This window comes from Artemia franciscana, chromosome 5 (genome assembly GCF_032884065.1).
Source record: "Artemia franciscana chromosome 5, ASM3288406v1, whole genome shotgun sequence".
Classification (NCBI taxonomy): Eukaryota; Metazoa; Arthropoda; class Branchiopoda; order Anostraca; family Artemiidae; genus Artemia; species Artemia franciscana.
The window spans coordinates 922,295-949,201 of NC_088867.1; the positions used below are offsets into that span (position 1 = coordinate 922,295).

Here is a 26,907-nt window from a genome sequence, read left to right on the forward strand (position 1 = left end):
ATAAAGCAATATCAAGGGAATTCTGGATAACTATTCGAATCATGTTGGAAATCTACTCTCCGTGGAAATTTTTTCTTGAAAATCCCCTCCCCCCTCGTGGAAAGTTGCTCCCGCAAAAAAATATCCAATGGAAAAATTCTCCTATAGAAAATCCTCCCATGAAAAAAACTTCCAGACGATTCCTACCCTGCTGAAAATTTCCCTTGGACGATTCCACCATCTCTACATTTAAAATTTACGCGGCTTTTTTCCCAAGGGACCGTGGAGGGTCATGTTATCCGAAAAGGCATAATTATTGGAGTTTTGTTTGGTCACTTAAAAAAGGAACTGGAACTTTTAATTTTGGCTAGCCTGAGTCATCTCCCAATATCCTTGGACGATTGGTTCGATACAATTACCCCTGAGGAAAAAAAATCAACTTGCATCCGTGATCTATGCTCTGGCAAAATACCAAGTTCCCGATTTATGCAGATGAAAAAATAGAAACCTCTTCAGCGAGGTTTTCCGATATGCTGAATGAAACAGGAGTATTTTCATTAAAATTTCTTTACTTTCTGGGGTGGCATTCCTCTGTTTTCGAAAATCAGGAAAAAAATTTCTGGCTTGTTCCTTTCGAAAGGTAACAATAAACTCAATGATATATTTTGAATCAGCAGACAAATCGGATCTTTTTATTTATTTGTTGATACCAAGATTCCTATTTTTAAAGCTCCAGCTACCATAGAGCTGAGACCCTCCTCACTTACAGATCCTTGCTTCGAACTGTTTGAAATAGAAAGAGCCAAAAATGAATGTGTCCTTACTGTTATATATTATTCTTTGATCATTTAAATTAGGTCGTGACCATATGGTAGAAACTAAGGAAAGTGATATAAGATTTTGACTTGCTCCAAACATCAACTAGCACACTGAGTTCCAGCAAAAAATATTTGGAATAAAATAAATAAAATCCGTGCTCTAAATATAGTGATCAATTGAGATTTTAATAGATAAGTACACAACGTTATAAATAAGATTGAGGAAAACAATCTCTGTAATATCAGTCTGACCTATTTTGAGGTTGCAAAAAAGTGTCCTTTGTAGAATACTTCGAGGCTTTTCTTTTAAAAATATCTCTGTCTCTAAGAGGCTGTATTTCGCGGTCATTGGCCGTTATGGAATTTCCTTCTGAGTCCTTTAATTGACCAAACTTTGCCAACTGTAAAAAAAAAATAGTTTAATGATTAATAACTCAGTTTTTTTTTCCACCTCACCTGGGGATCTGGAGTTCAGATGCCCTGTGGGAATTTGTTTAACGGTAAGCTCTCTGGATTAATTTTATAACCAGATACAGGAACAAATGCATACGATGCTTGGTAGATATGTGGCATCTTCATCAAAGGACTTAAATACCGACAATCGTCACAATAAAGATATACGACATTCTCGTTTAGGCAAAGTTGGCTGAAGGATTGTAATAGACTATTGTAATTTTTATGCACAATAATTTAATTATAGAGAATACTATTTGGTTACAAATTGCTACAACGGTGAGCCTTATTGACTATGGTACTACAGATAGAAGACTGGCATGGTCGATAAAGGACAATCGCGTAAATAGGAATATCGTTAAAAGTAAAGTGAAACCTTTAGTAGCGTCTACTGTTAATTTGTACCTTGAACTTAGGAGGGATAACTATATTCCAGGTAGTTATGACATAAAAATCACGAGAATGAAAATATGGGAGAAACTTTCCAAAAGGGCTTGGATGTGAAACTGGAGAAACTTAAAACTGGAAGTTAAAAGATAGAATACTAAAGATGCATATCGCATGAAAATGTTAGAATTGGTACTTAGAGTATTGATAAAAACAAGCCCTTAGGTGCCATAGTGCAGAAAAAGAATTTCCTGCAAATTATTGCTATAAAGCTAAAACATAACAAGCTTAGGAATATGAACAGAATTTTTGGAAAAGTAATTTTATAATGACCTTCATTAACCCTTTGGTAAGAACAGTGATTAGATTGAAGTAGTAAAGACACAGCCCTTTTTTTTAAAACATCTGTAGGAAGCATATCACTCAACATGATAAAATTTGTTCGGCAAATATGCTCAATACGAAGTCTTTCTACAGCTTCTAGAAGAACAAGGTGGTTTCAGGAAAGGGAGAGGATTCATTGGCCAAGATTTTTACTTTAGAATAGAGAAGTGACTGAATAATTTTACCCTTTAGTCCATGGTTTTTGTAGATTCTGAACAGCAGTTTAATTTAGCTTATAGGAAAACTTCAGTTAAGATCTTATCCTAATATCGTTTATAAGATAAACTCTGATAGAAAAGGTCCAATTAAGGTCTTCCCCTTGTATGGTACAAAAGATGAGAACAATAAAGTTATTAGTATTACGCACGAAAATAGTCACCTCAGTGTGAAATTTTGTGTTCATCAGGGTTGTGTTCTATCCTTATCTAGACAGATTATTCTTATGTACTTTGCTTTATTGAACAAGGCCAATGCAGAGGGAAAATATGGTGTCAATTGAGGAAGTAAAACTCTCCTAAACCTGTAACATAGTATATAAATAATATACAGTAAAATCATTCCCAGTCTCAACCATTATGCCAAGCCGGGCCGGAATGTAAGTGCTCCGGAAAACGTATAAGCATCAGCGACGTTAGATTTTTGTACGGGTACATAAGTCAGATTTCTCGTGAACGCGAAACTTGGCTTTGGCTTTGTAACACTAAATTTTAATGTAATTTTAATTTATTTATTCCAATACACATACAAAAATCCAGAATTAGTAGTTCAATTTCATTGTTAGATCTTTTTAGAAATAGCCCCCGTTTTTAGATTTACACTTTACATTTTTAAAGGGAAAATTGTTTAAACAACATACATACGGATATTCAAGAATAACAATGTTTTCACAGTCCCCTCTAAAATTCAGCTTATGGGCTCCCATGAGAGGTAATTTTATGCAATGAGAAAGATGTTCATGTGGATAGCTTCACTAGCCGAAAATGTTAGATTTAGGAAAGTAATGTAATGAATAAAGTTGTCTCGGCCTCTCTGAGTCGAAATTTTTAGTTTTTATGACACAGGGAGCTAAACAGTCACAAGTGGATTCTTCTCATGATTATAAAGTAGGAATATCTATCTTTTAAGAAATGTTATTGAGCAAATAAAAAACTTTCTATAAATTCGTATTAGGATATTTCTTGGCAAACGCTTTTAGCTAGAATATTTGATGAAAATAAAATGTTCTTTAGAAGATCACCACTCCCTGAGATTTTTTTCTAATTTAGGCTCAATTTAACTTTTTTAAGCTTAAAAAGTCTAAAGCCGTCATGGCATTTCTCAGCAGAAAAATATTGATGCCCGAAAACGGGGATTTACTCCTGAAAAAAAATATTAAAGCTTTATAAATACAATGGATGACATTGTTCATATTTATTTTATTGAATATGCAGAAGCACACTTCTTGGTATACTTTTTAGTAGTAATTTCTATAGGAAGCGAAATTCGTTTCTAGGAAAGCTCCACCTTTGAACACATCTAGATCTAGTTATGGTTCCATTGAATTAAAATTTGTACCCTTGGTGAACTCCCTGTGTGTATCTTGAGATGCATGCTCCTCTTCCATCCTTATCTATTCAAAGCCTTCCTCTTTAGACCCTCCTAATAAGTTTCCATTTCCTTTAAATCTTTCTTTATCACATCCTCTTACCCCCAACCACGGACCACATGATTTCCGTTTAGCATTGGACGATTAGCCGAAAAGAACCATCTTTGTTAATTTGTTATCCTTCATCCGCAGACCGTACCCTAGCCATCTCAAACTTTTTTTGTTATAGCTCACGCTTTGCATGCAGCCTACTGTTTGAAATATGGTCATTCAGCCTGATACCCGACCCCAGAAAAATCCGTAGGTGATTTCTCGGAAAACATCCATCACATCTTCATCCTCTTTTCGGAGTGCCCATTCAGATCCATATTTGATCTCTGTAACTCCTTCAGCTTCTAATATTCTAAATCGTTCTATTTTTTCAAGCTCTTTTTAACTGTGAAGAAACAATCTGAGCCTTGGCTATTCTACTTTTAACATCTTCACTGCTCTAACCGTCTTTACTAATAATACTACCAGAGTAAGTCAAGTTGTCCACCAGATCAACATTTTCGGTACCCAACGTCACCTTTTCATCTTCACTTATTCCTAGTCTCAGAGACTTAATCTTCTAAACATTTTAAAACCTATTATAGGAAACTAAACTTGTAAAAATCCTTAAAAGTTTCATGCATTTTGCTCACACTTTCAGCTAGGATGGTTAAATCATCAGTGTAATCTAAGTTCAGCACAATTGTTTCTCCCCATTTGATTCCGTGGTCTCCCATTGCCTTTCCAGTGCTCCTTAAGACAAAATTCATCAAAATGATTCACATAAAAGGGGATAGAGCACAACCAAGCTTAACTCCTGATTTAATAGGAAACAAGCAGCTAACCTCCTTTCCTACCTTAATCACAGCAGTGTTATTCTTGTACAAAGCGAAAACCATTTTGATGTATTTTTCTGGTATACCACATAAGGATAAAAACCTTCACGATAGCTCTTCTATAAACAGAAAATAACGCTTGCTCATAATCTATAAACTAATGACCAAAGGTGCTCGATAATTCAGGTACTTCTGAATTATTAACCTAAGAGTGAAAATTTTGCCGACACATCCTCTGCCTTTTCTAAAACTACACTGTTCTTCTCTTAAATATTTGTCTATAGCATTTCTCATTATAAAAAGAATCATATCTGTACATTCTGGCCAATATATGAAAAAACTCAGCAAATCCATGAGTAACAATCGTTTTATCATTAACTGTGTTTCCTTGAATTAGTAGCGAATTGGGTGAAGCTTCTTTCTTCTTTCCCAATAGACCAATAATAACCTTCCAAGTTCCTTTAGTATTATCCTTATTTAAACGCAATTGACTCGCAAAGTATTCTTTTTTTTGAAGAATAATGGGTTCAAGGCCTGGATAAGAAGAAAAATCCCAATGTGAAGTGTCGCAATGCTTCATTCACAGGCATCGAGAAGGACACTCTTGCATCGAGAAGGATGTCAGCACATCTGAACGAGTCCCTCAACGAGGCTGTAAAAGTGTTCAACTTCATCTATGCCCGGCCACTGAACTCAAGATTGTTCAAGTTGATGTGCGAGGAGATGGGTTCATAACATCAGCATTTACTTCTGCACAGAGTTGCGAGATGAACTTGTGTCACATTTCCCATCGATTATGGCCAGAGATAGTAATCAGTATTGTATCCAAAATCCATTTGTTAGGGATGTGAGCTCAAGCACTTGTCTTAGTGACAAGTCTTATTGACTTATTGTCATAGTGACAATGTCTTAATGACATTAATCCATATTACTACTGACTTGAGTGTTAAAATCTCCTACGCCATATTTCTACCTTGGACCCAGTCTATTTGCTTCTGTAACTCCGAGCAAAATTCATCTGAGTTACTATTTTCTTCTTCAGCCGTCTAGCAGGGGCATATACTCTTATACTTAATATCCTGAGCTTTTTAGTCATAAAATGAGCGATAAATATTGCATTATTAATACTTTCCCAGCCTAAACAAGACTTATGAGCTTCCATATTCACCATGAACCTTACTCCCTGTCTATGTATTCCATTCTTCATGTCTGAGTAAACAAATTCTATACCACCTAGTCTCATGCATATGAGTTTTTGAAACTTCTAATAAGTCCAGTTCAAATCGTCTGAATTCTTCGGTCAAATACCGATATTATGGTTACTTTCTAATGTTGTAATATTCGAAGCTCCAATTTCCATGTTCTTCAAATCGTTGAAATTATTTCGGCCTCAGTGAAAGCAATGCAATGGCCTAAGTAAGACACCAAATTTACCCTCAACTTTACAGGGTGGACCACAAGTCACTGACCCATTTCAATTTTAAATAAGTTTTTATTTTAACAGTTATGTGCATCAAATTTTAGTATAATAAAGTCAAGGCGATGGAAATTGATTTTCTATCACGCACGTATACCTTACTTTGTACTTTTACCGTACGTATACTGTATACGTATACGTTATATACCGTACGAATTTATCCATAATTAATTTCCGGGATCGGAAAATTTCGAATATTAAGAAAACAAAAATATTAATAAATAAAAATACATTGAAAAATAAAAAGGATCAGTGATTTTGGCCAACCCTTTTATATGGAAATAGCACAAAAAATTTAATTATTTTTTACTTAATTTGATAAATTTAACTTAAAATTTCTGAAGTTTATTTGAACAGTTTAATCTTTTTTTTGTATTCATTGGTGTTGGCTGGATCAAAATTATTGGTTTGGCCACATAAAAATCGAGCTATCCAAAGACCAAACGAAATCATTATGTGACATTATATTTTTTACAAGAGAGTATTAAGTGTTTCCTTCTAAAATAACTTATTAAAAACTGATTAGTTAAAATTTTCATTACTTCCTATAAAATAAGCATTTTCATGTTTTGTGGAAATTTCAGTTCGATGGAAAACTACAGTAAAAAATCCACGATCAAAGATAAAAAAAAAAATTACGTCTTACCTGAGCTTCTGACAACTCAAGTGGCTCTTCCATCACGATCCATTCGACATTTTCAGTGAAAGGTTTAGTTGTTAGGGATCCTTTATATCGATAAAATTTTGTTGTATCATCTGGCAGCAAGGACATAAGAGATGGAGGGTCTTCCACTGGAGTTTCTGCTTTTGCCTTTTTAATACGTTGAAAACTCTCAAAAATCTCCATATAATTTTCATTTTCGGCACCTTTCTAAAATTCATACATGCTTTCTAGTAAGATTGGTTACGATGATTTGTGTTTTAAGTCAATTTTAGAGGTAGTTTTATCACACAGTCTTCTACCCATTGGCAAATTAACATATAAAATGCGTTTTGTAAATAGTTGCCTATAGGATCTGGTAACTATCCTTAATAATGTTTCTAGTTCCACTGGTGTGCATGTTAGCAATAATAACAGGTCTATATTTGGATATTACGCCGAAGAAAGAAACTAAGAGTACATAGACTAAATATAGAAAATATTTCGAATTATAGTCTATAGAAATGGGCTACCTTTTATTGGGGGAATCTGAAGAGCATACAAGAAAAAGATTCTTTAGCAGGAAAATTATGTTTCATTAAAATTCTAAGGATAGTTGCAAGTAAGAAAACAGCGCATAAAGGGTAGCTGTATTTATGCGAAACACCTAGACCCCCACACACAAATTAATCTTAGGCATGGTTGCTAAAATGATCTGGGTCGAAAAGTTAGACCTGGATAAGCAATTTCATTTGTAGAGGCTTCGAGGCTTGCCTACCTCTCAAAATTTTGCATTCTTAACATGATTCCTATTGTTTGTACATAATTCACCAACATTTCCAAGTTTTATTTAAAGTTGTGGCCCTTCAAAATATTTCCCTACCTAGAAGCAAAATTTTGTGTGAAATTTCTTTTTTGCTATCATGCGATCTTTGATCGAATTTTCGCTATAATTAGCATATTTATTGCACATGTATCATAACTTCTTCTCAGGTATGCTCTACTGGACAATTTCTACTACGACATTGATTGACAAGAGGGGGGGGGCTTCAAGGCTTGTCTTTGAAATATCATAATTCTAATAATAATTCGGTATAATTTGTTCTCCTTTGCTTTTTCAGCCCCTGTCAAACAAATTCCTGCGTCTCCACTTCTGATGTGCTTCTGAGTAATCTTGGCTTAGTGCTTCGATGAGGATAGGCTGGGTGCATAAGGAACTATTTTGGTCTTGTGAAATGGTGGCAGGCCTTTGATCTCTCTTAGTTTTCTTCCTCTGTCCTTATTCCTGGGTGGGAGATCCAGCCTGTGTGGCTTCATAATGTTATCAGGCCAAAACCTTCCAGCAGTTTTCCTAATCTCTGTACAATATTTGCAGGCATGAACGTAAAGTGAGTAGGATGTAATAGCTCTAACATTACTTGAGCAGAATACTGGTTCTAGTTGATAGAAATGCATTGCCAAGTGAGGAAAACTATGTAGTGACTAAGATAAGCCTCTGCTTGTGCCAAAACTCCTTTCAAATAGTGGTCCCGGTGACTTTTTCAGTCTGGCTGTAACCAGGCTCATACACCTTTGGGTACACTTGAGTGTAAGGTTCAAGCCTTTGTTAAATAAGAAGAAGTTTTTTTTTCTTTCTTCTTTTTTTTTTAATGAAGGTGGAGAGTGGTGTCCAAATGTAATACGAAAAGGTTTCATAATATATAAGAGAAGAGCTGTTTTTCTACTAAAGTTTTTGACCGCAGACAATTTGAGCCTTTTCTTGATATCATGATGGTTTCATACCTTAGGTTTCATACAGCCATCCTGGGAGAAATACGAATTCTTTCTTAAGGCTGTGACCTATTTAAAACCGTTCTTGTGGCCAGATTTGCATATTTGTCCGTATTAAGAAGAAAAAAACTGTGTAGCCAATTTTCACTCGACGCCCCAGCATGGCTACAAGACAGGCTTGTATATATTGACTCTCATCGTCGCTTATTTTCTAATCACAGAAAATGTTAGCCTCTTCTTGATGTCATGGCATCACCATAGGTTCAATAAAACCGCCGTGGAGAAATGCCAACTATTCCTTAAAGTTGGGACCTTTCTAGATCGTTTTAGTGGCTGGAAATGTCATTGCGCCAGTTAAGGAAAAAACTATGTGGCCGATCTCAAAGCCGCCGGCACTTGACATGAGCTAGGCTTGTATATATTGATTCTCGTTGCAAGTAGCAACCTCCAAATGTGTCACCTTAGTTTGCTACTCTTTGCTAGCGAAATGGATGGCTCCCCAGGGACCATATAGAACGTCGAAGGGTTTGTCTTCTAACAGCGCGTTTCTTTGTTATCTACACATATGGAGCGTTAAAATAAATGTCTATGTTGCAGTTTATTTTTATAACTACCTCCACCTTTAGAAACCTATGTGCCAACCGTACAGCATTACTACCTCTGAAACATGGTTCTCAATATGCGTATAGTTTTTTTGATAATTCTGAATCAATTGACCATCTCGGAATTTTTGGTATTCTTTTGGCTAGAATTGTTGTTTTGCACGACAAAATGACTGAAAAGGCTTCTTTGCTGTGGGGCGGTCTTTTTGGCTAAAATGTTAACCGTTATTTTGTAGGACTACCTGCACCTTTAGAAACCAATGCGTCACCATATGGCATTACATCCTCTGAAACAGGAGGCTCAATAAGCGTATAGGTTTTTCGATAATTCTTAATCAATAAGCTATGCAGAATTTTCACACAACAGCTTTTTGGTATTCTTTTAACTATAATCATTGTATTACACCACTAAATGACTGAAAATGCCACTATGTATCGAGATAGTCATTTTGTCCAAAACAAATATCTATTTTAGCCGTTGATTTCGTAGTACCACCCACACCTCTAGAAAAGAATGTGCCACCATTCTGCATTACTGCCCTTCTGGCACCCCTTATCATTCCTAAGACAATTTTAGTGTTTTTTAATAAAGTTATATCCTATTCCACTTCCCCTGCCTCTGACCCCGGTTACAACAGTTCCACCTTCAATTAGGCTGGCTTCCACCCCGATTCAACCGATTCCAGTTTCCACTATGCCCTCTCCGATCCCAACTCAAAATCTGGCTCCTGTTGCGTCAGTTCCGGATTTTTCACTTCTGCCCTCAAATCCCACAATTAACATCCCGTCAATTCCGTTACAAGTTAGAATGCTTCCTAGATTTTGAATAAGGCAACCTCTGTGGTAATATATGGCTGGCATATGATACCCCTCTTACACATGTTATCATGCCTAAGAATTTTTCAACCTTTTCTTCCTCAAAAATAGCTTTATAAACTAAAAAATAAACATTGTTTCTATTTGATTTCGTTGCGTGTTGATTTTTGTTCGTGAAACTTGTTGCGTGCTGATTTTTCTCTTTGTGAAACTTGTATATTGATTTTTCTCTTCGTAAAACTGATTTTGTTCTTGGAACTTGTTGCGTGCTGATTTTTTTCATGAAACTTGAAGTGGGCTGATTTTGTTCATGGAACTTGTTGCGATGTGATTTTGTCCATGGAACTTGTTGCGTGGTGATTTTGTTCATGGAACTTGTTGCGTGGTGATTTTTGTTCGTGAAACTTGTTGCGTGCTGATTTTTCTCTTTGTGAAACTTGTACGTTGGTTTTTCTCTTCGTGAAACTGATTTTTTTCGTGAAACTGATTTTGTTCATGGAACTTGTTGCATGTTAACTTTTTGTTCTTGGAACTTGTTGCGTGCTGAATTTTTTTTGATGAAACTTGTAGCGGGCTGAATTTGTTCATGGAACTTGTGGCAGGCTGATATTGTTCGTGGAACTTATTGCGTGGTGATTTTGTTCATGAAACTTGTTGCAGGCTCATTTTTCTCATTGTGAAATTTGTAGATTGATTTTTCTACTCTTGAGGCTGATGTTGTTAATGAAACTTGTTACAGGCTGATTTTTGTTCTTGGAACTTGTCACGGGTGTATTTTTTTCATGAAACTTCGCGAAACTTGTACATTGATTTTTCTCCTCGAAAAACCAATTTTGCTCATGGGACTTGTTTTGTGCTGATTTTTTTATCTCAATAATGAAGAGTGGTTCAGGTTCTGTGTAATTTGATGCTCAAGTTACCTCGTGACAAATTACATTTGCATGAATTATCGTATGAGTTTACAAGTTACATCGAACTATTGTGGTATGCCATGGATTCCCTATCATTACAGAGATTTGTCAAGTTATGATGGATTTTTTAGTTAAAAATATCCTCCCTTATTTTGAAAGAGATTTTATGAGAGTATTTTATGTAATTATGTATTTTAGAACTCTAAGGACAAATGGTAAAGATAATGCATGTGAATATTTCTATTAGTAAAAACATATATACATGAAAATTAGTTTTCTTTATTGAATGGAATTTTAATATAAATGAAACGTCAATATTTTCTAATTTGTCCAAATTTTGGGACTTTGATGCTTTTATGGATTCAAGTTTTGTTTCAGCACGACATAAATCCCTCTTATATTTCACATTCTATTTGAAATAATTCACCAGAATTCTTTCAATATGCACTAATGTATTCACTTGCCAAATATACTTTCCATGAAGTCCATGAAGGTTCTTTTCTACCGTCATAGAGCCGACGAAGAAAAAATTATAATTTAGCAAAAAATGATAAATAATAAAGTAAATATAAATAGGTAATTCGGTCAATGTTCCTATTACCTGAACAATTGTTTTGGGTCATGGAACTATTGATAATAGATGCATTTTGACTTTTGGAACATCCTTTCTCTGTTGCAAAATTACCGCAAATTCACCGTTACGGAGTTATTATATATTTGCAAATTAGGGGGGGGGTCAGCAATGGTTAGTTTACGTATTTAATTTATGCTATGCTTTACCCCCACCCCCCTGATATGCAAATATATAGCCCAAATTTGTTTCTTAACTATTACAGATTTGCGATTTCAAATATCCGATCAACGAAAACGGAAATGATAGCAATTCTATATGTGTAAATACAGGATATTTTGGCCGGAATAACTCCGTAACGGTGAGTTTGCGGAAGTTTTACAAGAGAGGAAAGATGTTCCAAAAGTCAAAATGCATCTATTCACAATAGTTTCATGACACTAAACAATTATTCAGGTAACAGGAAAATTGACATTGATTTAGTTTTTATAAAGTCACAAAAAACTGTTGATATCAAATAAATCAAAATGTATTTTGCAAAATTGTACAAAATAATCGGGTTTAAAAAAGCTGCTCATTAAAATTTAGTTAGAAGAGAATATACATTGTGTTAAAAATAAGTTAGCCGAAAAAAGTACAAATTTTAAAGATAATGCATGTGAATATTTCTATTAGTAAAAACATACATACGTGAAAATCAGTTTTCTTTATTGAATGGAATTTTCATAGAAATGAAACTTCAAAATTTTCTAATCTGTTCAACTTTTGGGACTTCAAGTTGGATTCAAATTGTGTTTCAGCATGACATAAATCCCTCTTAATTTCAAATTATATTTAAATAATTCACCAGAATTCTTTCAATAGGCTCTAATGTATTCACTTGCCAAATTTATTTTCCATGAAGTCCATGAAGGTTCTTTTCTGCCGTTTTAATAAAGCCGACAAAGAAAAAATCATAATTTAACAAAAAATTATAACTAATAAAGTAAATTTAAGTAGGTAATTCTATTTTTAGTTTTTTTAAAGACACAAAAAACGTTTTACATGAAATAGTTTAAAATGTATTTTATAAAATTATACAAAACTTTTGGGTTTAGAAAAACTGCTCATTAAAATTTAGTTAGAAGAGAATATGCATTGTGCTAAAAATAAGTTAGCCAAAAAAATTAAAACATGTTAAGAAAAACAAATTTTCTTAAAATCTGTTTATCAGGAAAAAATGTGTTAAAAATTAGTTGGCAGGAAAAAATACTTGATGAAGAAATAAAATGTTTATAAAAATTTATTGAACAAAAAAAATTGCTGTGTTTTAAAATAGTTAGTATGGGGAAAAATGGTGAACAAAATTTCCATTAGTAAGGGAACAAGTTTTGTAAGCACGTTTTGCCAATATATTGTCCTAAGGTGTAGTAGGCTCTGTGAGTATCCGTGGCATTACTACCGCGCTCATACATAAGCTGAAATTGATATAAACAATGTTCATATTATTATTGTAAGTTCTAATGTAAATTGCTCAAACAGATTTTTTTTTGCGATTTGAAACTGATTTATTATTCTCAGCAGTATGGTATCTTTTAATGAGGTTTATTTGCCATAAATTAGGAAATCACCAATAAAGTAATTAAAAACAGGGACACCAGAATCAATCAACGGTAAGTAGCTTTTGACCTTCTATGTTCATCCCCCTTAGATTTCAAAAATGTCATTTCCTAGGCATTTTTGTTTAAAATGCTGATATTTTGTATCCTCATTGACAAAATAGTAAAAAAAAAAGAAAAAGAAAATTGCCCATTCCTAGATTACAAAAAATCCATTTTGACAGCTCTCCCAAAAATATTTTCAAAAGTTGATTCAGATCTACTTATTAAAAATTACCTCAAACAGAACTGCAATCACAGCAAGGCCATCTCGTTTTTTCAAAGCTTCTGTTACTGAACTATACTTACTGTTGCGATGAACAAAGTGAATCTCCGATGGGAATCTGAAATTGAAACATAAATCTTTGAATAAACAAAACTAAAATATCATTATCTGAATTAGAAAACCTAATCTGCCATGAGAGGAGATGGGTATTTTCTAGAGGGAGGAGGGGGTATTTTCCACCGGGGGGGGGGGATTTCCTGAGGGGGCATTTTCTGGGGTGTATTCTGCCGGGGGTATTTTCCACGTGGGGAAGGGGGTATTTCCCGAGGGGGCATTTTCTGGGGTTTCTTCCGCCGAGGGGTGTTTTCCTTTGGGGGGCATTGTCAGGTGGGTTAACGTCGGCCACTCTTGCACCCTTGTATCATGTAGGCTACTAACAGATGTCAGTGGCAGACCAAGTCCGCTGGAAATAATGATAAAAAAAAACTCCTTACAGGTACTTCAGACGGTAAAACCTTCTATTGTACGTCTTGTGGACAAGGCCCAATACTTTTTTTGTAAACGGGGTTTGATGACTTTTTGGATATATTTTTCTTATTTGGAGTAAAATTTCTCTCTATTTTGAATTTGCTTGGTTCTGACGTAGAGTTTGGATTCATACTACTGAAAATAGATTTCAAGAAAAAGGTGCTTTAGACGGAAAAACCTTCTACAAACGCCTAGTCAACGCGTTCCTGATTGCAAGGGGCGAATTGATATCAGGTACTACACGATTCGGTGCCAGACCAAGTCAACGGGAAGTAATTACTCGCACAGCTTGATTCCCTGAAAATGTATCTAAACTGACACAAACTCCCTTGAATAAACGTAAGAATTCCGACCCTCCCCTCCCCCCAAAAAAAGGCAACTGTAACTTTAATTTAGAACGACTAAGAAAAACAAGCTCAATATTTGTTTTGAAGCCACAAAAAGTAGAACAACAAGGAAAGTAATAGGTGACATACCGTAATACTACTATCTCTTTGCTTTTTATACACTAAACATGCTCAAAATAGCATTTTTGAGATCATTTTACAGCAAACTGAAAAGCTTAAAAATCACAAGACAATCCACTGGCATGATTTTCAAGTGCCTAGGATTTTTACTATTTGAGAATTACTATAATGCTAAAAATAACTTATGTTTTCGAAGCTATTCGAAGATACCACAGAAATTCACTAAATATTTATGCACTTGAGGTAGTTGAGACTAACAAGTCGAGAATGACTAACCAATATATGCAGTAGAAATGTGGATTCGGCTTGCAGGTCACTCTCGACTTGGAAATTCTACAAACTCTATCACTTCTGACCAAATCGACTATAAGTAAAAGTCACATCCATGCAAATCACAAAACCCTATAATCTCTACCAGCATTCCATATTCCGAGGTTTCTTAATTGTAGTGCAATTGCAATAACCCAGCTATCGGGAGAACCAAAAATAGCTGCCTCCTGCAGTAAGGCTACCTATTTCCGGCCTATGTAAGAATTTTGACTTGTTAACCTATGACTTCATGCCTCCTCTTCCATACCATGAAGCCTCTGTCATTTTTCAAATATATATCTATGGTTTTATTTATTCTACCTATGCATGCATCTTAGAGTCCACTTTAATGGAGAGACTGCACGCTGAATAGCAGTGCAGAACTTATATCTCATTTCCTGTCTCGATTTAAGATGACTCATGCCGCTAGATGAGCACGTAATCTTGTTTCCTCCTCTTTCAGAATACTTCTTAGTATAGCTCCTAAAGTGTTCATTAATCCATCAGAAATATCTCCTGGATTATGTTACCATTTATAGTTTTCTGGGGTTTCAATGCATAGGATCTTAAGCGACCCTTGAATGTACTCCTTTTTTTTATTAAACATTGCCTTATTGGAAGGGAATTTCATTTTATTCGATGGTGGAAAGTATACGCTGGATCTCTCTTAAGTTTCACCTAAATCAGGAGCATATTTAGCACTTTTAGGGTACTGACTGAAAAAATTTGTTTGGAAAAGAGTCCCATGATATTCACATTAGCAGTGAGACTCCCAATTCAGCAGGAATGAACTTGCTACTGCAGCCCACTAAATCAAATGAAAAATATGACAAGGTTTCAAAAATGGATCTTTTCCCCTTTTGCGTCTTTATATAGCCACATTAAGTAACTGCATGGTCTGGCAAATGGATACGACCAATTATTTAGATACGGTGACAAATAGACAAAATGGTCTGTCAAAAGGACTTTGCTAGCTGTTGTGAGCAACAGGAATCTTCATGTAAATCCGTTTTTCAATCAAGCTTTTCCTGTAGCGAAGACGGTAGAGTTGATTACATTCTCTTTTTCTTCGAATACTAGACGGCTAGGGGAAAGTTTTCCCCTAGTTTCTACCCAAAGGGATCTTAAAGTATATTTAGACACAAAAACAGAACGTGAACAAATCAACAAGACAAGTGTGGACAATTAATAACTGTTTAAAACTTACTTTCCGCGTTAAATGTTGATTTGTGTAATTAAATTCTTACGCGGTAGTTTTTTTCTACCTTGGAAGGCAGTTGAACTGTGCGGTTCAGCTCTGTAATTGGAGGTAAAGTCTGGAATACGACCAAACAATATATTGTTTTAAAGCACTTCCATTAATTTCTTCAGTGAATTTTCTGAGCTTAAAGTTTTTTACTTAGCTGATAGGTCTTTTACAGATCTACATCTTAAAATAAAGGTCTAGGAAAGTGTTTTTCAATCTTATATTTTCACTACCTCTCTAAATTTGAGTTTTCAAGATTTCGAAAGAAATTGGACATAACTTGATCAAACTTGTATTTTGGATAGAATAATAGTGATACTGATAAGATATTTACTACCTGCCATAACTACAGAAGTAAGAGCAGTCAATAAAGGTGGAAACAAAACTTAAAGAAAAAACAAAAAAGCAAGTCTAAAACGCCCCTGCTTTAATTAATAGAAAAAATTTTCAAGTTGTTAAATCCAACTAAAATACTGAATAGCCAAGCCTTGCCGTTCGAGAGAAATTGAATCCATACCATAAATGAAACAAGATCAAAAGAAGCCTTATAGGTGGGGAAAGAGTTAAGAAAAAGCTCAAAACAGCTTTTTCAGACTTAATTATGGTGTCCACCATAATTAATTATCCACCTTGGAAATTTTATTCGCCTCGATCAATAAATTTTCCGATAGAAAAAGGTTATTGATTTAACGTAATTTGACGTATAACAAATATATTACAGAGAAGATGCTGAGTTTTTTGTTTTACCTTCTTTAGGAATTAATTTCGTTAGAATTAAGCTTTCCCTCAAAATGAAGCTTAAAGGTGAAGAAACACCCTTCCATAGTATTCTATATATTTAGGTATGCCAGTTAATTTGGCTTCAACCAAGTAAGGAGAGGCTTACCTACCCTTTACCATCAATTGTATGTTCAGATCCATCAGCAGTGTCAACTAAGTTCCAGTGGAAATGAAACTGTTCAAATTCATATGTACCGTCTAAATCAGCGCCACCAATTGTGATTTTTTTACCGTCTGCCTCTTTGGCAGTTGCTTTTGTTGACAAAGTCACGCTTGTTGCTTGAGCTAATAAAGAACGAATAATTTAGTTAAATAAAAATACCGGTCCAAGGATTATTAGCATAATTATAAGTGCATGCAGTGTAGAAAAAGCTGAAGCATTCAGTAAGTCGATCCCCAAATATTTACTCGAGAGGGGGTTCAGCTTTGGAAAGGTATCCTATTTTGCTAACACTTGACAAAAACCAAAGCTGTAGGCTACCTCGGTGGATTATATGTTTGAAAAAACCCTTCCTAGAAAATAAAACATGCAAAATTATAGCTTGCTCGTAAAATGCAGTTGTAGCTTGAATGAGTTAAAATAAGGCAAGTCCATGTGCCGGGCATGCGGAATATCGAATGCCAAAGGAAATCCAGCCTTTTGAACTATTGCTAATGTGCTTTTAAAAGGTAAATCATTGTAACCTATTGATAAAATGTGCCAGGCTAAAAAAAAGATAACACATAAGTTTGTTTTTTTCAAACTGTGTTACTCTTATAAAATACATTTTAGTGTTCGTGTAAGAGGGGTAACGGTATGAAAATGATGGCAAAAAAGCTCTCTGTTGAACTGGAAAATTCACTTTGAATTCGTGGTTTCCTTATTTAGCGATTTCAAATTCATGGTAGCAAACTGTAAATAAGGAGTGAGTTATGCCAATAGTAATCTAAACTCCAAAATAGAAATTTTGATAACAATCACCATATAAAAAATTGGCTTTTTTTGCAGATTCCAAACATATGAAAGGTATTTTGGTTCCTAAGATGTCGAATCAAAATGTCAAAATATTGGTTTTACTCGAAAACCTCGAAATCTCTAATAATTTTGCATTCAGGGTTGATATCACCCCTACTCGCCTACTGATACCCTTTATTTTACCCAGCTATAATAACTCACCTCAGCCCAGAAAAAAAATTAAACTGTAAAAAAAAAGTATAATATGTTCCAAACCACATATTTTCTCCGTAACTGTATCCTGAACGCCCATTACAGCGCAGCTCATTCGTGTACTTTAAAAGGGATCGATGTGTCGCTTATCGATTATACAGATCATATTTTTAACTCTAGTCGAACAGTACAGTCGTTCGACAGAAATTTTGCTGTTATAAGTAAAGAATATGCTAAGGTTAACCTAAAATTCAATAGAGAAAAATCGGACGTGGTTCTGTTCAACTAGGGTGAAATTAGAGCAGGATTTACTGTTAATCTCGACGGTGCGCAAGCTTCCCCAAAATCACAAATGAAATATTTAGGGCTTCTTATCGGTGACACTCTTAAAGCAGCCAGAAGTGTTCTGCTCCTTCATTTCCAGCGTCGAACAGCAATTGCTGTTGGAAGCTTGGTAAGAAAAAAACTTCGACTCAACCGCAAACTGCTAGCGAAACTTTACAATTTTTCTGCATTCCCGAATTTCCTATTCCTAGCAGCTTTTTTGGCAGACGTTTACGATAACTGAGACGAAGGGGCTTCGGTGAATCTATTTCCGGTATGCCCAATACCTGCTTGCCCTTCCACCACGGTCAAGCAACTCCTGGGTCATTAAAAGATACGGCATCATAGACCCAAATGATTCTATCACAAAAAGCCTAGAAGCTTGTAGTAGTAAAATTGGTCGGCACCCATGGAGCGCTATTTTGATACAGTGAATGTTTTGCTTTTGTATGTTTTAATTGAATTTAAGTAAGATGAAGTGTTTTTAGATCATTTTATTTTTTTCTTCTTTTCTTTTATTCACATTATACTCCATTTTTCATGTGCATTATAAATAAATTCAATTCAATTCAATATTTGAGTATGGGTAGACTAATCCAAAATTACTTCTTTTTTTATCGTTTTAATTTGTTATATTTTCTCTTTCGGTGCTCAATTTTACATGGGGATAGTTTTCTACAGGAGGAAGGAGGAGGGAAAATGTATTGGGGAATTTTCTGTAAAGGAAAACTTCCACGAGGGGAAATTTTCTGTATAGGAATCCGTTTAGTACCATTGCATATAAACTTTGCTCTAATTCTTTCCTCTAAACTTCCCTCTTTTAATTCTTTTTCTTATTTGCCGGGTTCATATTTAGTTAAGAATTGTATTAAGTAATTTTTTTCTTACCTTTCCATTTCGCTGGGACTGAAGGACCGAAAATTTTAGTGGTAATTTATTTCAATGAAACTAACCTTGGGCTTTTGGCTCGTTCTGAAATTTTATATGTGATGTGTTTATTCTATTTTGATCATTATAATCATCATATTTATGCATAAATGTTGTGATAATCATTTTTATAACATCTAATCCTTCCATTACTAATATTTGTATCACTAAATTCAGTATTAGTAATATTATTATTGATATGTTTCTTAGTCCTACCATCAATTTAACTATTATTGAATAAAAACAAACAATTTTCCAACTGCAAGTAAGGAGCAACATTAAAACTTAAAACGGACAGAAATAATTAAAAGTTAAGCACCCCACTCTTTACGCCAAAGCTTGAGTCTTTGTCACAACTCTACTTTTAAAAACAATAAAGAACTTTAGCGTAAAGAGCGAGGTGTTGAGCAGGGGAGAACCCTTTTCATATACGGAATAATTTCTGTTAGTTTTAAGCTTTAATATTGGTCCTTACTTCTAGTTAGAAGGATTTTTTTTATTTAATTTTTGAACGTTTTTAAATTAATGCATGTTTTGATTTTGGCTCACCGCACATGAATAATTCAAACGAAATTTGCATATTAATTTTTTTGGCTAAATGGCTTTCTCATATTTTTTCTTTGGAGGATTTTGATAAGAAGGGGGGGAGGAGGCCTAGGTGCTTTCCATTTTTCGGTAACTTAAAAAGGCAACTAAAACTTTTTAGTTTTTTTTACGAACGTTTTTATTAGTATTAAATATTTGTAAGGTACAAATAAACGCACGTAACGAACTTCCATATTTGCATATTTTTATTAAATATATGTAGGGGTTTGCCCCCTCGTCAATACCTCACTCTTTACACTAAAGCTTAAATTTTGTCCCAATTCATTAATCCATTAATTTGTCCCAATGACCCCAGAATCACAAAGGCCGTAGAATAAATAGTTGAAATTACTAAAAGTACTTTAGCGTAAAGAGCGAAGTATTTAGGAGGAGATGAACCCCTCATATGCGTAATAATTTCTGTTCCATTAACGTTTTAATGCTGCTCCTTACTTTCAGTTGAAAAACTTTTTCATATTTATTTTTTCATTTTTTTTAATTAATACTAGAAAATACTGCCCCCTCTTCATGGAATTTCTCTTCCCCCATGACAAATTCCTCCAATTAAAGATCATTCGAAGTAGCTCCTTCCCCTTAACACCACCCCCCCTTTCAATAAAAAAAATCCCCCTGAAAACGTCTGTCCACATCCCAATAACCATTACTATATGTTAGCACTGGTCAAAGTTTGTAACTTGTAGCCCCTCCCCTGGGAACTAAGGGGGAGTAAGTCGTCCCCAAAGACATCTTATTCTGTCTTTCGACTATGCTGAGCAAAATGGCTATCTCAAAATTTTGATCCGTTGACTTTGAGAAAAATGAGCATGGGAGGGGGCCTAAGTGCCCTCCAGTTTTTTTGGTTACTTAAAAAGGACACTAGAGCTTTTCATTTCCATTAGAATGGCCCCTCTTGCAACATTCTAGGACCACTGGGTCGATACAATCACTCCTGAGAAAAGGAAAAAATAAATAAACACGCACCCGTGATCGGTCTTCTGGCAAAAATACGAAACTCTATATTTTTATAGATATGAGCTTGATTTTTGTTAAGATTCTGTGATTTTTGGGGGATGTTTCCCCTATCTTCCAAAATAAGCCAAAATATTCTCAGGCTCTTACCTTTTTATGGGTAAGACTAAATTTGATGAAACTCGTATATTTAAAATCAGCATAAAAATCCGATTCTTTTGATGTATGTATTAGTATCAAAATTCTGCTTTTTAGACTTTCGTTTACTATTGAGTCGGGTCGCTCCTTACTACAGTTCGTTACCACGAACTGTTCGATTACTGTTTAGTGAAAGAATATGTGGCTTGACGCTGAAATGAATTATTTTTAGTAACTTTACTAACAGTAGTAGTGGTTATAGTAGCAGCAATATGTTACATTTAGTATATATTATGTAATAATTGGAAATCAAAAGACTTTTAGCGTAAAAAATCTCTAATAAACAATGTCTTATGACTCGGGAGCACTAGTTTTAAAGGTTAACGGAACACCAATTTAAGCATATATTCCTGAAGAACAGTTTACAAATCCGTGTGTTATTTTGAGGAAAAAACGGTTCTTAGGTCTTACTTCTTAGCTCTTAGGGGGTGAATTATTATAATGATCAAGATGAATGGAAAGAACTAAGGAAAATCAAGTGGATATTTTATATATAATTATATTAATTCCTGTAAATGTCAGCCATAAAATATTAATCTTTAATGTTATTTGTCTATTTTTCAATGTTACAAATATAAAAATTATTTTTTTAGGAGTTTATACAGTATGTTTCAAAGTGCGCAAAACTCTTCATGTCCATCATGTCTTCTGGCCTTTATGCTTGCAAGTGCTTTTAGTGGACTCAGAGTGAACTACTCAGAACGTTGGAAAACGTTAGAACGTTGGAATGTTAGACTCAGAGTGAACTACCCTGAAACGCAGTTCTTTTCTACTGTAAACTTGTTTCTAATTGTAACGTAACCTAATCTAATATTATCGATTGTAATCTAAGAAATTGAAAGAACGTTGTAAATCGTGAATTAAAGTGAGGGTGACCCTGAAAACACGGTTAGCAGAAATTTTGTGGAAACTAGAAGACAATAATTTTGTTATTATAATTTTTGGTATGAACTGAGTCTTGTAAATAGCCTGGGTCAATATCTGGCCCCATTAGTGGGGGGGGGGGGGCAAGATTATCAAGTTAGTTGTTTCAAAAGAGTGGTGAATTGAAACCAACTGTTGCTACTTTTGTAGTGTTCCCTTCAGACTGTAGGTGATTGTGCAGGATAACCAAAAGCAATGTAAGCTCTTTCTAGTCTTACTTAGGCTTTGATTTTACTGTACCTACCTGTTTTTCCGGTATTCGTAATGATAAGTTCATTGATATCAGAATCATAGCCGGTAAATACCAGATCTGTCATTTCCTTTCCAATAGCGTCTGCTGTCTTAATATCCACAGGGGATTGCTGATTACCTAAACAAGGAAATATGTTAAAACATAAAAGCAATGTCGCAACAATAGACAAGCGTTTCCCAAAGTCGGGGTAACCGGGTCACAGAAAAATATTCCTGTTCACAGAAAAATATTCCTGTGTCTCGAAAAACCTTGAAAAACATTCTAGACCAGCTGCTTTTTGCTCTCTTGGAATGGTGTTACGCTAGGAAAATGAAACTTTCAGGGCTAGATATAGACTAAAGCATGTCTTGGGAAGATATTTTGAAGTGCCTACCTTCACTGCTTCTCCATCTAGAAGGCAGTGACCTTCGATGACCTTCAAAAATCTTTGTGTCATGAAAGTGAACCTATGCAAAGCAGATCTTTTGCTTATATGAAATACAATAAAACTGTTTACAGCTTCACAGCTTTGCTCAATCCCAATTCAGGAGGTTTCAAAGATCTACAGATACATTTCCTAAATTTAGAATAAACCCATTGATGTGGCTTAAAGTTCTACTCGAATAACAGGAATTACATTTTCAGAACTAAAACCACAAAAAAAGGGACTAATAACTGAAAATTAAGGTAAAATGTTGTTTTGTCAAAATTTCAATAGATTTGTCAAGTAGGCAAGATTCTAAGTTTTCGAAATCAGAAGAGGGTTACCATAGAAGTTGGGCAATACCTTCCCATAGTATGTTTATGGCCCGGGATAACGGAAAGTCTTATTTTCCTAACCTAACCCATTTCCAAGATAGTGAAATGTAGCTAAATTAGAATAATATTAATATTGCAAAAACGCGAGCATTTTTATTATTTTTTGTTGGTGAGAAACTCGAAAAAATGGCAAGTTTCTAAACTACATAAAATTCTGTCCGTCAGATTTCTTAAGAGATAAACTTCAAATTTTAAAAATGATTTTAATTTTCAAAGTAAGCTCAGAGGGCTAGTTTATCAGAAATCTACAGACATAAGAAAACTTCAAGAGGCAGTTTATTCGAAACAGTTTTTCCAAAAAAAAATCATATAAGCGCGAAGCAAAAATTTCTGTTCGTTTTAAGATTCAACTTCACTCTTCACTTCTGGAGAAAAACAGTGTTTTTTTTATTAATTTTGTTATTTTGGGGGGTTTCAGAAATATACTCAGTAAACCATATTAAAGACATTTGCCCATCTTAGGCGAAAGAACTAACCAAATCAATACAATTTTTTTTTTGCTTTGAATTTAACAAAGGTACATCTCTCTTAACCTTTTTGTTAAAAAAAAAAGTAAAATATCTGAAATTTTGCCACAAAAACAGTTCATAGAATATCTTATCTTAAGCACTTTTGAGAAACATTAGACCAAAATTTCAGCCATTAATGAAATATTATCCTGTATTAAATACACATGGATTTAACAAGCCTGAAAGACATTAATAGAATTTGAGATTTATCTTTAATATGGTTTACAGAAACTTGTTTTATTATCATTTCAAATTTTTCTGCCGCAATGTTACAAAAAATTTCGAATTTCTCACAAGAATGCATACTTACATCTACTTTAACTGTTCTTGGACTTTAAAGTTTAAAAAAAAACTTATCATTAGAAACCTAGACCACTATTCTAGCATAATAGTGTTTTTTTATAGCATTTGTTCCCAGTCACAAGTTAAATACGTACTAGAAATTTATGACAATAAGATAGCCTTGAGCTCGGGAGTTCAATTCACCTCTAAATGCGCTTTTTTATACTTTTTTCAAATACAAATTTGCATGAAAGAGCGTAGATATTATCAAGAGCTTTGGATTGAGTTTTTGAATATCTATTACGATATTGCAGTCCCTTACCAGTTCCATAGCTCTTTAAAAGTAGGTGGCCTATTCTCCCCTAAATTTTGAAAACACCACTTTTGGACTACTTTCATTGGAAAATGCTTCTTTATGTTTTTTTTTTTTTTTTTTTTTTTTAAGAAAAAAATTGAACCTCCTAGATAGTAGGCCAGTCTGGTGCAGCATTCAATACTCTCTATGCTTAAAGCTCCGACTCCTAAATAGTAATGTGATGTCCATCCTCCTCTGTGCTAGCGATGTCTATGAATTAAATTCCCAACTGGAAAAACGAGTTCTAGCTTTTGGAAACACGTGCCGCAGAAGGATCATGAATAAACCGTGTCAGGAAAAGGACATGGGCGTATAATTCCGAAGGTGAACCGGTCAGCCATTAGTTATTGTCCTCCTGGTGCCTAGGAGGTGGTCTTACCTTGGTCACGTCCTTCGTATGCCAAAGGTTCGACTCCTAAAAACACTATATGAAAGGAACCCTGAGAGTAAATGCATGAAAGGTTGACCAAGGCAGTACGACCAGGAACTGTGAATTTTGGAGCTGTCTCTTCAACCAGAGTGGGAAGATGTTATGGCAACAGATCAGTTTCGAGATGTCTGGTAAGGCTTTTTAGGCGCCCTATGCGCCATTCCTGGCTCTGGAGGATCTAAAGTAAGGTCTAAGGGTGTCTCGATAGTGGAAAATACTTTTTACCCCTCAAACTTTTGTGAATGGACGCCATTAGTCTAGCCTAGAACTAGCCTAGCCGTTAGAATTAACCTATCTCTGATAGTCAGCAGACAATTTATGGAACTTGGATACCTTTAAAGATAACACTGCCATTCAATGACGCATAAATAAAGTTGAATAGGGACATGCCTTTTATTATACAGTGAACCACAGGAAAATATCTTTGAAAATTTTGGTCACACGTACAGTGACAGTCATCACCAGGTGAACCGCTGATGACGACCATAGTAAATTGGACCGAAATATCCAGAGATTGTTTGATGATGACGAATATTGCGTGTGTGACCAAAATATCCATAGATTACTAGCTGTTGGTGTGACGCTTCGCGCCATACCAACACCTAATTGGTGGGGGTGCTTCACGCTCCTCTCCAAGCCCCCCCCTCCCGCGCACGTAAGTCATTATGCGCCATGTTAGTTACGCGCCATTGTAGTTGTGTCCCTGTGTCCCACCTGTGAATATAGATAGATATATATATATATATATATATATATATATATATATGTTTTTAACTACGTAAAACTTACGAATATACAATATTCTTCGCTGTCCCATTGTCTGTGCATATAAGTAGATTGTCAGGTTTGCCTACTCTTGAACATCTATCTATATATATATAAAAATAAGTTGTCTGTGTGTCTGTGTGTCGAGTGACGTCACTGTCCGCATATGACGTCTGAATTATTTCATCACATTGGTAAAGTGTTATTTTCCAGGTTCTAGGTCCGAGAGGTTCCAGGTTCGAACCTTGGCCTTAGCAAAAATAAAGGAGAAAAAGAAAACTAAAAAAAATAAAAATAAAAAAAAAACTAAAAAAGGTAAATCTATTCAAGCCGAAGTAGCTGAGCTGGTAAAGCGTTATGTTCCAGGTTCTAGGTCAGAGAGGTTTCAGGTTCGAACCTTGGCTTTAGCATTAATCTATATAAAAATAAGTTGTCTGTGTGTCTGTGTGTCGAGTGACGTCACTGTCTGCATATGACGTCTGAATTATTTCATCATATACCAATTCAAAAACGAATGTATTCAAGCCGAAGTAGCTCAGTTGGTAAAGCGTTATGTTCCAGGTTCTAGGTCCGAGAGGCTCCAGGTTCGAACCTTGGCTTTAGCAAAATAAAAAGAAAAAAACTAAAAACTAATAAAAAACTAAACAAACTAAAAAAAAATTAAAAAAATTCTGTGTGTCTGTCGAGTGACGTACCTGTCCGCATATGACGTCTGAATTATTTCATCATATACCAATTCAAAAACGAATGTATTCAAGCCGAAGTAGCTCAGTTGGTAAAGCGTTATGTTCCAGGTTTTAGGTCCGAGAGGTTCCAGGTTCGAACCTTGGCTTTAGCAAAATAAAAGGAAAAAAACTAAAAACTAGTAAAAAAACTAAACAAACTAAAAAAAAATAAAAAAATTCTGTGTGTCTGTCGAGTGACGTACCTGTCCGCATATGACGTCTGAATTATTTCATCATATACCAATTCAAAAACGAATGTATTCAAGCCGAAGTAGCTCAGTTGGTAAAGCGTTATGTTCCAGTTTATAGGTCCGAGAGGTTCCAGGTTCGAACCTTGGCTTTAGCAAAAACAAAGGAGAAAAAGAAAACTAAAAAAATAAAAATAAAAAAAATAAAAAAGGTAAATATATTCAAGCCGAAGTAGCTGAGTTGGTAAAGCGTTATGTTCCAGGTTCTAGATGAGAGAGGTTCCAGGTTCGAACGTTGGCCTTAGCATTAATACAAAAGACGAAAAAAAAATAAAAAAGGTAAAAACTACAAAAAACTAAAAAAGAAAAAAACTAAAAAAAAACTAAAAAAAAGGGTAAAAAGAAAAAAAACGAAAAAAACGAAAAAGAAAAAGAAAAAAAAACAAAAAAGGCAAAAAAAAATACTAAAAAGAAAAAAAGGAAAAAAACTAAAAATTGAATAAAGGAGAAAAAGAAAACTGAAAAAAATAAAAATAAAAAACTAAAAAAGGTAAAAACAACAAAAAAAAAATAAAAAGAAAAAAGAAAAAAAACTAAAGAAGCTAAAAAAAGGTAAAAACCAAAAAAAAAATTAAAAAGAAAAAAAGGAAAAAACAAAAAATTTATTTCATCATAAACCAATTCAAAAACGAATGTATATACAGACCGGGACACCGGGATACAAATGACGACCGGGACACAGGGAATATAAATGACGACCGGGAAAATCAAAGAGATATTACAGACTGGGACACCGGGACACAAATCACGACCGAGACGCAGGGAATATAAATGACGACCGGGATAACCTACAATGGCGCGTAACTAATATGGCGCGTACCGACTTACGCGCGCGGGGGGCTTGGGGGGTGGGGCGCGAAGCGCCCCCACCAACTAGGTGTTGGGGTGCCGCGAAGCGCCACCCCAACAGCTAGTGCAACATATAATTGTCCATGGGAAAACAATCCGTATTCATATCTATACCGCATTTTTCTAATCATTGCCCTTGGGCTTTGTTGATGGTAATTGCTAATCGA

General features: G+C 34.8%; 1 protein-coding gene across 4 annotated transcripts in view; it reads right to left on the minus strand.

Annotated features, from left to right (window-relative positions):
• Positions 1-964: 964 nt before the first annotated feature.
• The window catches only part of LOC136026840 (carbonic anhydrase 1-like), a 54,343-nt gene continuing 28,400 nt past the window's right edge, over positions 965-26,907 (minus strand). For 3 of the 4 annotated variants that reach the window (XM_065703551.1, XM_065703550.1, XM_065703552.1), the window contains exons 5-9: positions 21,771-21,896; positions 16,563-16,737; positions 13,135-13,240; positions 6,596-6,820; positions 965-1,198 (exon numbers count right to left, since the gene is read on the minus strand). In XM_065703551.1, coding sequence (XP_065559623.1) covers positions 1,040-1,198; positions 6,596-6,820; positions 13,135-13,240; positions 16,563-16,737; positions 21,771-21,896 — 791 coding nt within the window. In that variant the 3' untranslated portion in view covers positions 965-1,039. The remainder of the gene's footprint in view (positions 1,199-6,595; positions 6,821-13,134; positions 13,241-16,562; positions 16,738-21,770; positions 21,897-26,907) is intronic. The other variant, XM_065703553.1, reaches the window with a different exon arrangement.